The 14,878-nt window shown below is 42.1% G+C and overlaps 1 protein-coding gene across 14 annotated transcripts in view; it reads left to right on the top strand.

Moving 5' to 3' along the window:
• The first annotated feature begins 303 nt into the window (after positions 1 to 303).
• PCDH7 (protocadherin 7) overlaps positions 304 to 14,878 on the top strand; it is a 415,603-nt gene continuing 401,028 nt past the window's right edge. For 7 of the 14 annotated variants that reach the window (XM_038533524.1, XM_038533520.1, XM_038533519.1 and 4 more), the window contains exon 1: positions 305 to 3,638. In XM_038533524.1, the coding sequence (XP_038389452.1) occupies positions 426 to 3,638 (3,213 nt within the window). In that variant the 5' untranslated portion in view covers positions 305 to 425. Of the gene's footprint in view, positions 3,639 to 9,855; positions 10,128 to 14,878 lie in introns of those variants that run through there. The other 7 variants (XM_038533523.1, XM_038533526.1, XM_038533527.1 and 4 more) reach the window with 3 other exon arrangements.

The following is a 14,878-nucleotide window of genomic DNA, read 5'->3' as shown; positions in this document are numbered from 1 at the left end:
TCGGGAGCCCGGGATCCTCCGCCCGCCGCGGGGATGACTCTGGAGGGGGGCGGGGGGGGCGCCGAGCCCGCGGCGCGCAGTGTCCCGTGAACTGTGAGTGCTGCGACTGAACGGCGGCCGGCGAGCGGGCGATTAGCACCCATTGCATGAATTATGAAACAATAACTTTCGGAAGAAGCAGAAGGAGGCGGAAGAAAAAAAAGAAGAAGAAGAAGAAGAAGAAGGATCTGTCGCCGGTCCCCCCCCCCCCCCGCCCCCCGCGCCCGGCCGACTCCGCACGCTGCTCTCGCCCCCTCCCTCCTCTCCCTTCCTCCTTTCCCGGAGCCAGAAGAGGACCGGGCGGAGGGCCGGCGGCCGGCCCCGGAGGAGGGGGGCGCCGAGGGGGCCGTGCCTAGAAGGAGCAGTAGCAGCAGCAGCAGGAGAAGATGCTGAGGATGCGGACCGCGGGGTGGGCGCGCGGCTGGTGCCTGGGTTGCTGCCTCCTCTTGCCGCTGTCGCTCAGCCTGGCGGCCGCCAAGCAACTCCTCCGGTACCGGCTGGCCGAGGAGGGCCCGGCGGACGTCCGCATCGGCAACGTCGCCTCGGACCTGGGCATCGTGACGGGCTCGGGCGAGGTGACTTTCAGCCTCGAGTCGGGCTCGGAGTACCTGAAGATCGACAACCTCACGGGCGAGCTGAGCACCAGCGAGCGGCGCATCGACCGCGAGAAGCTGCCCCAGTGTCAGATGATCTTCGACGAGAACGAGTGCTTCCTGGACTTCGAGGTGTCGGTGATCGGGCCCTCGCAGAGCTGGGTGGACCTGTTCGAGGGTCGGGTCATCGTGCTCGACATCAACGACAACACGCCCACCTTCCCGTCGCCCGTGCTCACGCTCACGGTGGAGGAGAACCGGCCGGTGGGCACGCTCTACCTGCTGCCCACCGCCACCGACCGTGACTTCGGCCGCAACGGCATCGAGCGCTACGAGCTGCTCCAGGAGCCCGGGGGCGGCGGCGGCGGCGGCGGCGGCGAGGGCCGGCGAGCCGGGCCTGGCGACAGCGCCCCCTACCCCGGGGGCGGCGGGAACGGCGCGAGCGGCGGCGGCCCCGGGGGCTCCAGGAGGCGCCCGGACGCCCCGGAGGGCGGCGGCGGCGGCGGCGGCGGCGGCGGCGGCGGCGGCCCCAACCCCGGCCCCGGCGGCCGCAGCAGCGTGTTCGAGCTGCAGGTGGCCGACACCCCGGATGGCGAGAAGCAGCCGCAGCTGATCGTGAAGGGGGCGCTGGACCGCGAGCAGCGCGACTCCTACGAGCTGACCCTGCGGGTGCGGGACGGCGGCGACCCGCCGCGCTCCTCCCAGGCCATCCTGCGGGTGCTCATCACCGACGTGAACGACAACAGCCCCCGCTTCGAGAAGAGCGTGTACGAGGCCGACCTGGCGGAGAACAGCGCCCCCGGCACCCCCATCCTGCAGCTGCGAGCCGCCGACCTGGACGTGGGGGTCAACGGGCAGATCGAGTACGTGTTCGGGGCGGCCACCGAGTCGGTGCGGCGGCTGCTGCGCCTCGACGAGACGTCCGGCTGGCTCAGCGTCCTGCACCGCATCGACCGCGAGGAGGTGAACCAGCTGCGCTTCACCGTCATGGCCCGCGACCGCGGGCAGCCCCCCAAGACCGACAAGGCCACGGTGGTGCTCAACATCAAGGACGAGAACGACAACGTGCCGTCCATCGAGATCCGCAAGATCGGGCGTATCCCGCTCAAGGACGGGGTGGCCAACGTGGCCGAGGATGTGCTGGTCGACACCCCCATCGCCCTGGTGCAGGTGTCCGACCGCGACCAAGGCGAGAACGGCGTGGTCACCTGCACCGTGGTGGGGGACGTGCCCTTCCAGCTCAAGCCGGCCAGCGACACGGAGGGCGACCAGAACAAGAAAAAGTACTTCCTGCACACCTCGGCCCCCCTGGACTACGAGACCACCCGGGAATTCAACGTGGTCATTGTGGCGGTGGACTCGGGCAGCCCCAGCCTCTCCAGCAACAACTCCCTGGTCGTCAAGGTCGGAGACACCAATGACAACCCGCCCGTCTTCGGCCAGTCGGTGGTGGAGGTCTACTTCCCCGAGAACAACGTCCCCGGAGAGAGGGTGGCCACGGTGCTGGCGACCGACGCCGACAGTGGGAAGAACGCAGAGATTGCCTATTCTCTGGATTCCGCCGTGATGGGGACCTTTGCCATCAACCCCGATTCTGGGGACATCCTGGTCAACACCGTGCTGGACCGCGAGCAGACCGACAGGTACGAGTTTAAAGTTAACGCCAAAGACAAAGGCATCCCAGTGCTGCAGGGCAGCACCACGGTGATCGTGCAGGTGGCCGACAGGAATGACAATGACCCTAAGTTTATGCAGGACGTCTTTACCTTTTATGTGAAGGAAAACTTGCAGCCCAACAGCCCTGTGGGGATGGTCACGGTGATGGATGCTGACAAGGGGCGCAATGCAGAGATGAGCCTCTACATAGAGGAAAACAGTAACATTTTTTCCATCGAAAACGACACGGGGACCATTTACTCCACCATGTCCTTCGACCGGGAGCACCAGACCACATACACGTTCAGGGTCAAGGCTGTGGATGGGGGAGATCCTCCCAGGTCGGCCACGGCCACCGTCTCCCTCTTTGTGATGGACGAGAACGACAACGCTCCCACAGTCACCCTTCCCAGAAACATTTCCTACACTTTACTGCCACCTTCGAGTAATGTCAGGACAGTGGTAGCCACCGTGCTGGCAACGGACAGCGACGATGGCATCAACGCAGACCTCAACTACAGCATTGTGGGAGGGAATCCCTTCAAGCTGTTTGAGATTGATCCCACCAGCGGTGTGGTTTCCTTGGTGGGGAAGCTCACCCAAAAGCATTACGGCTTGCACAGGTTGGTGGTGCAAGTGAATGACAGCGGGCAGCCCTCCCAGTCCACCACGACTCTGGTGCATGTGTTTGTCAATGAAAGTGTTTCCAACGCGACTGTGATTGACTCCCAGATAGCCAGAAGTTTGCACACCCCGCTCACCCAGGATATAGCCGGTGACCCAAGTTATGAAATCAGCAAACAGAGACTCAGTATTGTCATTGGGGTGGTTGCTGGAATTATGACAGTGATTCTGATCATCCTAATTGTAGTGATGGCAAGGTACTGCCGGTCCAAAAATAAAAATGGGTACGAAGCTGGCAAAAAGGACCACGAGGACTTTTTTACACCCCAGCAGCACGACAAATCCAAAAAGCCTAAAAAGGACAAGAAAAACAAAAAATCTAAGCAGCCTCTCTACAGCAGCATTGTCACTGTGGAAGCTTCTAAACCAAATGGACAGAGGTATGATAGTGTGAACGAGAAGCTGTCAGACAGCCCAAGCATGGGGCGATACCGATCCGTGAATGGTGGGCCTGGCAGTCCTGACCTGGCCAGGCATTACAAGTCCAGTTCTCCGTTGCCTACTGTCCAGCTTCACCCCCAGTCACCAACTGCAGGAAAAAAACACCAGGCCGTACAAGATCTACCACCAGCCAACACATTTGTGGGAGCAGGAGACAACATCTCAATTGGATCAGATCACTGCTCTGAATACAGCTGTCAAACCAATAACAAGTACAGCAAACAGGTAAGATGTATTCCAAATATATTTAAATATCCCAGAAAAAGGCTAATAACTCTGAGACAGAGCATCTTCTGTGAAGTTTTGTTTTCTCTCCCTTAAAGCCATCACGTACGGATTTAATAGGGGTAATTTAACGTTAATTCATAGATCATCAGTTGGGTACGAGCCATCTACGCGAGGTGCACCTCTGTATTTTGCAGGTTCCCAGACCGGTGTGAGCTACCAGGGTATTCAAAGCCAGGCAGTGTCTTTGCACATCTCTTTGTGCTTGCCAGTACTAATTCATCCTAGTTTTCTGTTTTCAGGATAAATGTGTATATATTGTTTGGATGGTGAGCTTTAACCCGAAATTACGGTGTTCTGTGGCTGCTTAGTGGGTAATTACATCCAGAGAGAAAACTTCCCAAGTTACTACAGGTGCCTGTGCAAATTGGACACTCTAAAAGTTTTAGCTATGTGATGTGTTACGTAGGATTTTACGGATCATGGAGGCTGGTTCATGCAAATACAGTACCAAGTCTGAGATACTTAAATACTACTTTGACAAAAAAATGTTGGGTTAAAGATGTTTGATGATATGCAAATACCATGCAAAACTACATTTTTAATACTTCGCTCTCTGTAACAATTAGACTTCTGTGAGGATATACAGTTAGCACTCGCATTCTTCGGGTTTGGTATTAAAAGTCTGTAAGCAAAAGTAAAGTGCATGACCCATTTATTATTTAAGTCCAAGCAACAGAAGTGTTTGATGCACTGTGTGCAAGACAATTTTGGTCTGCGTTGTGATATCCTGACGCTATGAAGGTGATATGGAATATTTGATACCGTTGTCTCTCAGTGAAATGTGGAAACGGTTTAAAAAAGCATATGAACTTTGAGATGAACTTCAGAAAACAGAAAATTTATTCTCAGAAGTTTTGCTTGTGTGATATATGTAATGCTCACAGAGTTCACTTTTCACACCCACCAAGGTCTGACCCTGAGCAAGTAAAATCTTTCGGAAACTGCTGTGTCTGATGCTGTAGCAACCCCATTAATAAAATACCACATATATCTTATCAAGAGAACCCATCTCAAAAAAACACTTTTATGACTGTCAAATAATATCCAGTAATAGTTATTCTATTAAGTGTGCTTTGCGTGTGGACATGTGCAATCTGAGAAGAATTAAAGCAGAAGAAAAACGTGTTTTATGGCATCATTAAAGATGTTATTGATGGGCTCATTAAAGATGGTATAGAAAAGAGATATTAAATCCTTACTGCTCTCATACTTTTAAAAATCAATTTCCTAAAGAAATATTTGGTACTTAGAGTACTCTACTGTAGCTATTTGGATAAGGAGAAAGAGACCTAACATGATTTGATACCCAATAATCAAAGCAATCCGAGAAAATACAGGCTCGGACTTCATTAAATGGCTTTCGAAAATATGTGATGCCCTTGAGCCACAGTTACTTATTTCTTTTAACCTGAAATTTACTACCTGGAGGGTTTATATCTGTTGTGTTATTGCTTTACCTGAAGTTAGGAGGAGATTTTTGTTTTGGTTTTGGTACTTTTATTGGTCTGGTAAACAAGGACCCTTCTAGTTACGATAATATTACTTTTCCAAGATGACTTATAAACACAGACAAATAAATTTGGATCTATAGAAATGTCCTTGGAAAATTCTGTAGCGCAAAAGTGTGTGAAGAGATCTTTCTGCAGAATGTTTACTTTTTCACAGTCAGCCTAATGGGATGTTTTGTCCCGTGGCTGAATGACATTTGCATTCTAAATTGTGTAATCTTAAACTTTGGAGCGGACGTATCAAGTGGCAGATTTATAGATATTTTATACAACCACCTCATATGTTCTGTGCTGTCACTTAAGCTTTATTTGGCTCATCAAAGGAGGTTGGCTCTATATTCTGAATATTTAAGACAGCCAATATCAAGACTGTTGTGGCATGCTGTTTAAAAGGCAAAGTGATATGCTTATAAATAAACTAATGTATGGTGTTAGGCTCTTCACAGAGCAAAGAAGTTCATATACCAGAATTGAAAACCTGCAAAGCCATCATTATACATCATGCAGTTTGCCAAAAGTAACTGGACAACTTACGTGTCGTCATTAGGTATTCAAAAGATGTGTAAAGTTTTAACCATAATAAATAGCTGAACCAAAATAAAATAAAGGAGAATGAAACACATTCCCCTTAATGTGATTAGTAATAGTAATTGATACTCTTCATCTCTTCAATATTGCTGTCAGGGGACAAGGGATCCATTTACAAAGTTACATTCTGTTTAGACATCTGACATAATAAACAGGATCTTTTTTTGTCCTGATTTTTGTTTGTACCATTAGTAGATGATTTTCTATTTTTATTTTAAAAATAAAGTGTTATAAAACTACCAGAATGTTTTTTTTTTCTGTGATTAAATTTGTTATAAGATAAAATAAAGAACACGAGGTTTTGTTATAATTCACCCCTTTGATACTGAATTTATCTAGGGAAAACCCTGAGGGATGCCATCTTTTAATTCCTTATGGTAGGGATTAATTAAAAATCAGAGATTTCATCTGACATAAAGACTTCATTTTATTTATAATTTTCTTGAATTGTCTTATCATAGTTCTTTGCTTGTGATATAATGGAAGTGGCGTCTGTTTACAGTGTTCTTATCCTTACGAGAATTAGACATTTCAAAGTGTTGCTCCTAAATCCTGTTAATGGTTATATTGTAATAAATTAAGCAGCTTTGGGGAAATAAGTTTGTAAAAACTGCCCCGCCCCCCTTTTTGGTTTGTTTTCACAGGATCTAGAAATTTTCAAATCAAGCTTCTGTATTTAGTCCTTGGCAGAATGTAGATGTATGTTGCAGAGTTGCTATATATATTTTTTTTTCTGAAATTCACACCTGAGTAAAAGTGATGATATAACCCAGGTTTCCATAGTTCAGACCTTTGCAGTTCAAACAAAAGTCTTTGCTCTCAACTGAGTAATGTGTCCAGTTGAGCAGAATGTGGATCATTGACAGCATTATTGAGATTAAGTGTCCACCTTTCCTTTGCCTGGTCTTAGTGGTTGCTCAAGTTTTGTGACTTGAAAGTACAATAGTGCATTTGACTTGTAAAATAAAGACAGAGGCATTCTATATTTCTATTTATTTTTAAATCTTCAAACTTTCACTATGTGTTAAATATTTTTCAATTTTCTTAAAGAACGATGTAATTCTAAAAGATTGATAAACATATAAAAGTATAGTTACTACTTTATCGTTTTCAGGTCCTGCTGAGTTTATTCATGCCATGCTATTATTTAGGTAATGCACTGGCAAGTAAAAATTTTATTGTATTTAGTAAATGGAAAGTAAAGTACTTTATTTTTGGCAAGAGTAGGGAAGATACAGCTTGAATAAACATTAATTTAAAAATCCATTTGTAGCTCATGCAGAAATACTCAAGAAAAATTCATATTAAGTCCAGTGATAGTTTCCCTTGCTTCTTTGGAACTGTAGAATGTAGCCTGAATAATGTTCTCTTTAATTGATCAAATTGTACCCAATATAGTCATTGTATACTTTGTAAAAAATATGGCAGAAATTATTTTTTAAATTACTTGTAGTCTGGAAACAAATGGATGACTTGCCATCAAATATTAGAGCTTTCAGCACTGAGAACACTAAGTATCAGTTTGTTGGTGTACATACATTACACCATACATACTCTAGTGGAAATGCATCTGCAGAGTGATGCCAGCTACAGCTTCTAGTTTCAATTTGATAAGCATAATTTCTACAATATGATCCTTCTGTGTATAACCAAAAACACTCTCAAGAGGTACAGTCAGTCTGCATATGGTGGAATTTCTGTTACATTCAGCCTGATAATAGACAAGAGGCTAAAAACCGATGAAGGGTTATGTCTTGAGTCAGGAGAGATCTACTAAAGCAGCATTACCTGGATCTCTTGATGTCTATGAATAAGGAAGGGGTCATCCGCCGATTTGATCTACTTTGAATATAGACATTTTTTATGGAAGACCAGGTATAACAGTTTGAAACTTACCCAAACTTATCCCACATTGGAAGACCAGGTATAACAGTTTGAAACTTATCCCAAACTTATCCCACGTCGATTAATAACTTAGACATGAGACCACAAAGTCAATTTATAGATTTTAAGTCAATCCTCCAAGTCAAGTTGGATAAATATAGCAAAATCATTCTCTCGTGTCATCTATTTCTATTTTTGAGTAATTACATATCTTATATGTGGAAAAGTATACACCTGGTATCTCTTTTTCTCATTCTCCACACACACAAACACATACAGATATATTCTTATAAACCAACGATGGGGCCTTTAGATTTTTATTTCATTGTGATATTCATACATTAACATATGGAACATATTTGAACTTTAAACACATTCAAAACTGAAATAAAATGTCATCAGTCATTCAGTGTTTGTATCTAAAATCACTGGAGTCATCACATTTTAGAATTAAAAGATAGCATTCAAACCAGTTTCCTCATTTTATATGAAGAGAGACTGAGGCCTTTCTCTGCCTGAACCTTTGGGATGTAAATTTGGTCGTCTGCTGGTACCTTGACTGATGCAAGGAAATTTAAGAAGTTGAGGCCTTTATGAAAAAGTAATTTGGTTGAGATCACAAGATTATCGAGGATACAACGTGGATCCAAGTCCTGGAATGCAGAAGCCACTGTTTTTGGTTTTGATCATACTACCTCTAGGAATAAAATTGAATTTATGTAACTTTGTACGTATTTCAATAGAGACAAAAATCTGTTGAGATTTACCTTTGTAAGTATAACTATATATTTGGCTATGAAGACTGAAGTTTTTGTAAGAGATTATAATTCTGCTTTGGGCTCTAGCTTTTATCTGTAAATTGCGGGGGACATTATAATTCAAATTTTACAGATTTTCAAAAGAAATTGATGGTTCTTTTCCCCTATGTAAAATAGTAATTGATGACACACTGAAGTAACTTAACACTTTTTAGAACATGTATGCAACAAGTTAATTGACATGATTTTTAGTTTAGCAGAATCATGATAACAAATGTAAGCTCCTATCTGGGATTAGTATATCCTCAATAAAAACATAATTTGAATGGAAATTAATAGAAGTTTTCTATAAAATGTGTAGGAAAGTTTATATGCATTCTAATTGGGATAATTTTTTTACTTTTTTCATTAATATGGATGATTCTTTTTGGCTTCTATGCTCCTTTGCATTTTGCCAGCTTTGCAGGCGCACTCTACCTTCACAGCATCCTTACCACACAATCGTGAACTAATTTTTCCTCTTAATTTGTTTTCTAGCAAATTTTTAAAAGAAGGTGACATTTTTAATTTTTTCAGTTCGATTGCCTCCTGGTGTATTATATTTTAAATTTAAATAGTGATAAAAATAAAAATGCTAATGATTGAGTTTATTAATTTCAAGAATCAAATTTGAACAATTTTAAAAACAATATAACGTGACGAAACCATTGCTTCACCATAGCCACCAATGCTATTAGATATTTTACCCTCATTTCTTTTCCTGGGAGAGGATGGTGGTGGAGGTTATGTTGGAAATTTGATATAATAATTGTTTAGAGCTTTATATTTAAGCTGTATGTAAGCAATTCCAAGGCTATAGCAAGGTTCCCCATCCATTTATTTACTATGGCTCTATAGAAATAGTAAGATCTGTTCATATAGATCTTGAGTCAGTTTTACTTTTCTCTCTTATTTATTTTAAAAGCCCTTAGAATCTTTTCTAAAGTAGGGACTCTGTTTCGGAACATTACACAGTGCTTTATTTAGCATTAGTGTTGTGGGAGAAATCACATTCCAAGAAGAATTGAGCTGAAACCACTAAAACTAATCTTAATTATCACTTCTGGTGAATTAATGTTTTAAAGGCGGAATAAAGGTTTATTTTCAGGAATTTGGTGATGTTTGTATTGAACTCTGATGCTGTGTACAAACAAAAAAAAAAACTGTTAAAGCTTCCGAGTAGGATTCATCTGACAAGTTAACTTTTTTTTTTCCCCCTGAGCATATTTATTATTTACAAACACATAATTTGTAAAAAAAAATTTCTCTGCACCAGAACTTCTACTACAGCATTCTGATTGGGTATAAGACATTGGGGAGAAATTTTTCATCGCACTTTTTTTTTACCTGCATAAATCTTTATTTTCCTTCTTTCAGATGCGTCTACATCCATACATTACTGTGTTTGGCTGAATTCCACTCTAATATGATGCTCCATTATGCACCATACTCTGATGACCTTGCTACTACGAAACCTGCTGGAGCCTGCCCTTGGCCGTGGGGTGTCAGCCAATCACTGCTTGTTTCACTTGTTGTACATTTGATTTTCAAGGTTTTTTTTTTTCCCTCCTCATATAAGGAAAAATACTATTGAAATAAATAAACTTATAAAAGAAACAGTATTAATAAAGAAATGTGCTACTAATGGATGTCTAAGTCACCACTAATTCCATTCTCAAAGAAGTGGTTAGCAGAAATTTAAAAAAAAAGAAAAATATCCCAAGGCACATTTCAACAACTATTTTGAGATTCTAGCTTTGTGTGGACCCAGGAAAATTAAGTCTATTGAGTGTTTGTCTGTAGTACATTAAATACTGACTTTTGCTAAAACCTTAAATTGAACAACATTATTAAGGACGGTGGAACCACAATCTTTCCAAGCCAGTGAGATAGTGTGTTAGAGGAAAAGACAGTGTCTCTTGCTCATTCTGTGTGTGTATTCCTAAATGTCACTGTGTGTATTCGTGTGTGTTCCTACACATCTATATGCAAGGACTTTGAACAATATTTATAAAAACTATTGTCTATAAAACAAATTTGAGAGATTAATTTTGTATTAAGCACTTATTGCCAATGGACTGGTTTTTCCTTAATCTTGAGATATTGACCAAAGATTCTGTACTATCTATAGAATTTGTTGTTGTTGAATCCCTTAAGAAAATTTGGAATCTTTCAGTTAGATTTACTGAAGTCACTGTAGTCACATTCAGAAGGAATTTGTGGCTTTCTGTTTTTGTGGTACATTTATCTGAAGGCTATTCTATTTGATGTCAGATAACATAAATTCAAGCTACTTCCGAGAACTCAGAATTTAGATATTGTTGAGAGAGAGAGAGAGAGTGGCTGAATTTTAGTTTTGTAAGTAATATTCTAGGTAAGTCAGGCAATCCTTTGGGTGGTCCCTCCAATTCTCTGTTTATATATTTATGTCTCTATTTATTGTATGTGTTTTTGCGCCTAAAAATAAGTGTTCCGTGTGTAAAGTTTGATAAATTTATAATACACTTACCACATCATCTGCCCTACTAAGTTTTCCACAATTTTTGAAATACTAAGGATACCAGATTCTTGGGATTTCTTTCGGTGAATTATTGTCAATAGAAGAGCCCTTTAATAAAAATAAATACTTGAAGAATACTGGGGCGCCTGGGTGGCTCAGAGGGTTAAGCGTCCAAATCTTCTTTTCAGGTCAGGTCATGATCTCAGGGTCATGAGATAGAGCCTCATGTTGGGCTCCACACTGGGCGTGGACCTTGCTTAAGATTCTCTCCCCGCCCTGTCTTCCCCTACCCTCCACCACACGCACACATGCACACGCTCTCTCTCTCTTTCCATCTCTCTCAAAAATAATAAATAAATACATATTGGAAGAATACTAAAACATAGAGTGATAGGACATGTACTCTAACCCATGCAAATCTCTAATGTATATATTTCAAGATTTTTATTCTATTAGCCGTTTAATTTTGCAAAAATGAAAATTTTCAGAAATATTGAAACTGTAGTGAAATTCCTGAATAAAACCTAATTATCCTCAACTTCTTCAATTTGTTTTGAGCACAAGTACCAGTGTAAGAAGCTGGCAAAAGAAGCCTTACCACTCTTTGCTTCTTGAAGATGTCATGTTTCCTTATCAAAAGTAGTTAACTTCCTTACGTGTGCTTATAGTGTGAATCGTGTAACAAATCATATCAATTCAAAATTATAGAGGGAGGGATCCCTGGGTGGCGCAGCGGTTTGGCGCCTGCCTTTGACCCAGGGCGCGATCCTGGAGACCCGGGATCGAATCCCACGTCGGGCTCCCGGTGCATGGAGCCTGCTTCTCCCTCTGCCTATGTCTCTGCTTCTCTCTCTCTCTCTCTCTCTCTGTGACTATCATAAATAAATAAAAATTAAAAAAAAAAAAGTTTAAAAAAAAAAAAAAACAAAAACAAAATTATAGAGGGAAAAAGTCCAGAATTTTAAGATAGTCTAAGTGCAACCACATAGAGAGGAGATACATAAATACTTTCGGAAAGAAGAACATTCTAAGGCAGCATTTTGAAAACTTAGGTTGCAACACATTATTGAGGCTTGAATCAGTTTAGAGCATCTTCACCACAATAAGAAAAATATGAAATGAAACAGAACCATTCCAAGTACATCACCCGTACCGTAAGGTAAATGTTGTCCTGTGCAATCCCGATTTCAGTTGTGTGTGTGTGTGTTCCTGTTCTTGGTTGCCATGGAAAAAATGTGTTTTGTTGCGGAAGCAATTGAAAAGGGTTCAGAACCACCACTGCAGTTTGTTTGGGGTGGGAAACTATGGCTATTATTGGAAAAGCATAATAAATCAAAACAAAAAAAATAACATTCCCAAACATTTTGATGTACTATTTAGCTGACTCCGAATAATCAACAGCAACTATTACAGCAGGATTCATCAACAGCAAAAAGCTATTATCATTTCTCTCTGTGTGTTTTCTTCTTTGAACATGTCACCATGTTCCTATTTTGCACAGACTTCCCTTCTTTCTCCACCTTCTTGCTCCCAATTGGCATCCACCTCAGGTCTCTTGATAAGTCTCCTTTGTAATTCCTGGAATTCACCGCGTAGGGATGTGCCTGTGGATAGATGGAGTGAGACTCAGAACAAACTATCTATTACCCTATAAATTCAGCGTTTGGACATTTTGTTTTAAATGATAAGATAATAATTTATTTTCCATCACAGAATCGAAAGAAAAAATATGAGAATGTTAGAGGTTGGCTTAATAACTTTCAACACATCTACTATCAGCACTGGTACTGAATATTCCAAAAGTAATAAGATACAGTCTTTGTCCTCATGGAATTAATATATTATATAAAAGATTAGGGAGCAGAAAATGATAGATTATATTCGCATCATGCTTCTTAAGTTTCAAAACGTTGATTGCATGTTTGCTCATTTGCTCCTCAGCAATCTGTGAGGAAAAGCACCATTGTTATTTCTGAGGTGAGGAAACTGAAATAAGGAACCAACTTATTTATGACTGATGGAATTAGCTTCGGAACTTTATAAAGTCTTTGAATAAATATCAGGTCAGATTTCAAGTGTACTGCAAGCACTTGGGGGAAGTTGTGAAATCGGTGCTTTTGAATACAGTCTTGTTTTCTGATTTATCTGGGTAAAATCACCTCAGAAGAACTCCTTAGGATATGCCTCAGGTTTTCAAACTTTTTTGCAGTCATAAACTGCAATTTAATACTACCAAAACCAAACCAAAGCAAACAAAAAGCTGTGGGTGTAACGTGCAGATCTAATTAATTAACTGGATTTGTACATAACCCCATATGTGATTTAAAAACAAACAAATCCCTTAAGAATTGAGTAAGTCACTTTAACCCTAACTATATTTTTGAGGCTGGAAATATATAGCCTCTGGAAAAACTCAAGACCCTTACGAAGTAATTCCGCAGTTTGAAATATGTCTCTGGGAATGATTTTCAATCTATAACTTTGCAAAACACGTTTCTTGGATGTCTGTGAGGTTTTTTTCCATTCCTTTTATAGAGATTGTGTTCATTTGCTCTATCTTTAATACACAGTGCAAGGCTTTGGGGTGTAATTAAAACGATGGCTGGAACAAGTCTCTTTATAGATAGGCCAGTGCAAAAAATAGGCAAAGTAGGCAAGATACATACATGAAACCCACGGGGCCTGCCTCCCAGTCTGTCTTGTCCATCAATGGTATTCTCAGTGCTTAGTAGAGATACTCCTAGGAGCCCATGGGAGATACTCATAAATATTTGTTGAATGACAAACAAGAGGCCTGAGCTTTGGTGCTAAATATCCTGAAGATCCCTTCATATTGAAACACAGGACTATGGTACTTCCACTGTTATATCAGACTCTGGGTGTCCTAATTGTTATTTTCTTTCCCTGCTGGGTGGATGTCTCCACCGTAAAGGCTACCTGTGGTGCTGGCTAGAGTCCCTGCCCTCTCTGTGTGGGTATGACTCTCATTTCAGTAGCAAATGAGCAGTGCTCATTTCCTCTCCTTACTCCTTGGTGGTGTTGTTAACACCAAACCCTCAAAAAAAAAAAAGATAAAATTAAACTACTAAGCAAATATGCCAGGCAAGTAAGGGAGGTACTGGCCAATCAGTAGGGTTCTGATATATTTTGAAGGGGTATGAAGACACATGCAAACATACTGGTTTTCAGTATTTTGTCTTGAGATCCTTATTCTAATCTTCTACAGATTGTTATCTGTTTTTAAGATTGTATTTATTAATTTGAGAGACAGAGAGAGCGAGAGAGAGAGCACAAACCAGGGGGAGAGGCAGAGGGAGAGGGAGACACAGGCTCCCCGCTGAGCAGGGAACCCACCATGGGACTATCCCAGGACTCGGGGATCATGACCTGAGCCACCCAGGTGCCTCCAGATTGTTATCCTTCTTCTTGTCTCTTTCCTTATGGGAAAAAAAAAAAAATAGGTACATTTATGCCCAAGCACAGGTGCAAGTATCTGTCAGTTTATATGTTCTTGCAGATATTGTCCATTCACTGAACCAACCCCTGCTCACCAATAAAGGGTGAGCATTTTCACATTTCCATTTTTATTCTGAAAGCCCATGGTGAGCATCACTTTTAAAGGTGAGAGCCTAGAATATCAGAGAAACATGCACTTGGTTTACTAGGGAAAGAGATCTAGAAGAGAGAATATGCTTGCTCTTGGGAGTGGCAGGCACTGAGGTGGGAGCTGAGGAATGTCTTACAACTCCTTGTTGAATCACTATGTTGTACACATGAGGCTACTATAACATTGTGTGTCAACTCTTCTCAAACAAGCAAACAAAAGAGAAGGGGGAGGGGAGGAGGACAAAAAGAAGAAAGAAAAAACCCACAACACCTTAGGAGCCCATATTTGAAGGA

Source organism: Canis lupus, chromosome 3 (genome assembly GCF_011100685.1).
Source record: "Canis lupus familiaris isolate Mischka breed German Shepherd chromosome 3, alternate assembly UU_Cfam_GSD_1.0, whole genome shotgun sequence".
In the NCBI taxonomy this organism is placed as follows: domain Eukaryota; kingdom Metazoa; phylum Chordata; class Mammalia; order Carnivora; family Canidae; genus Canis; species Canis lupus.
This window is presented reverse-complemented; position numbering and strand designations above follow the sequence as displayed.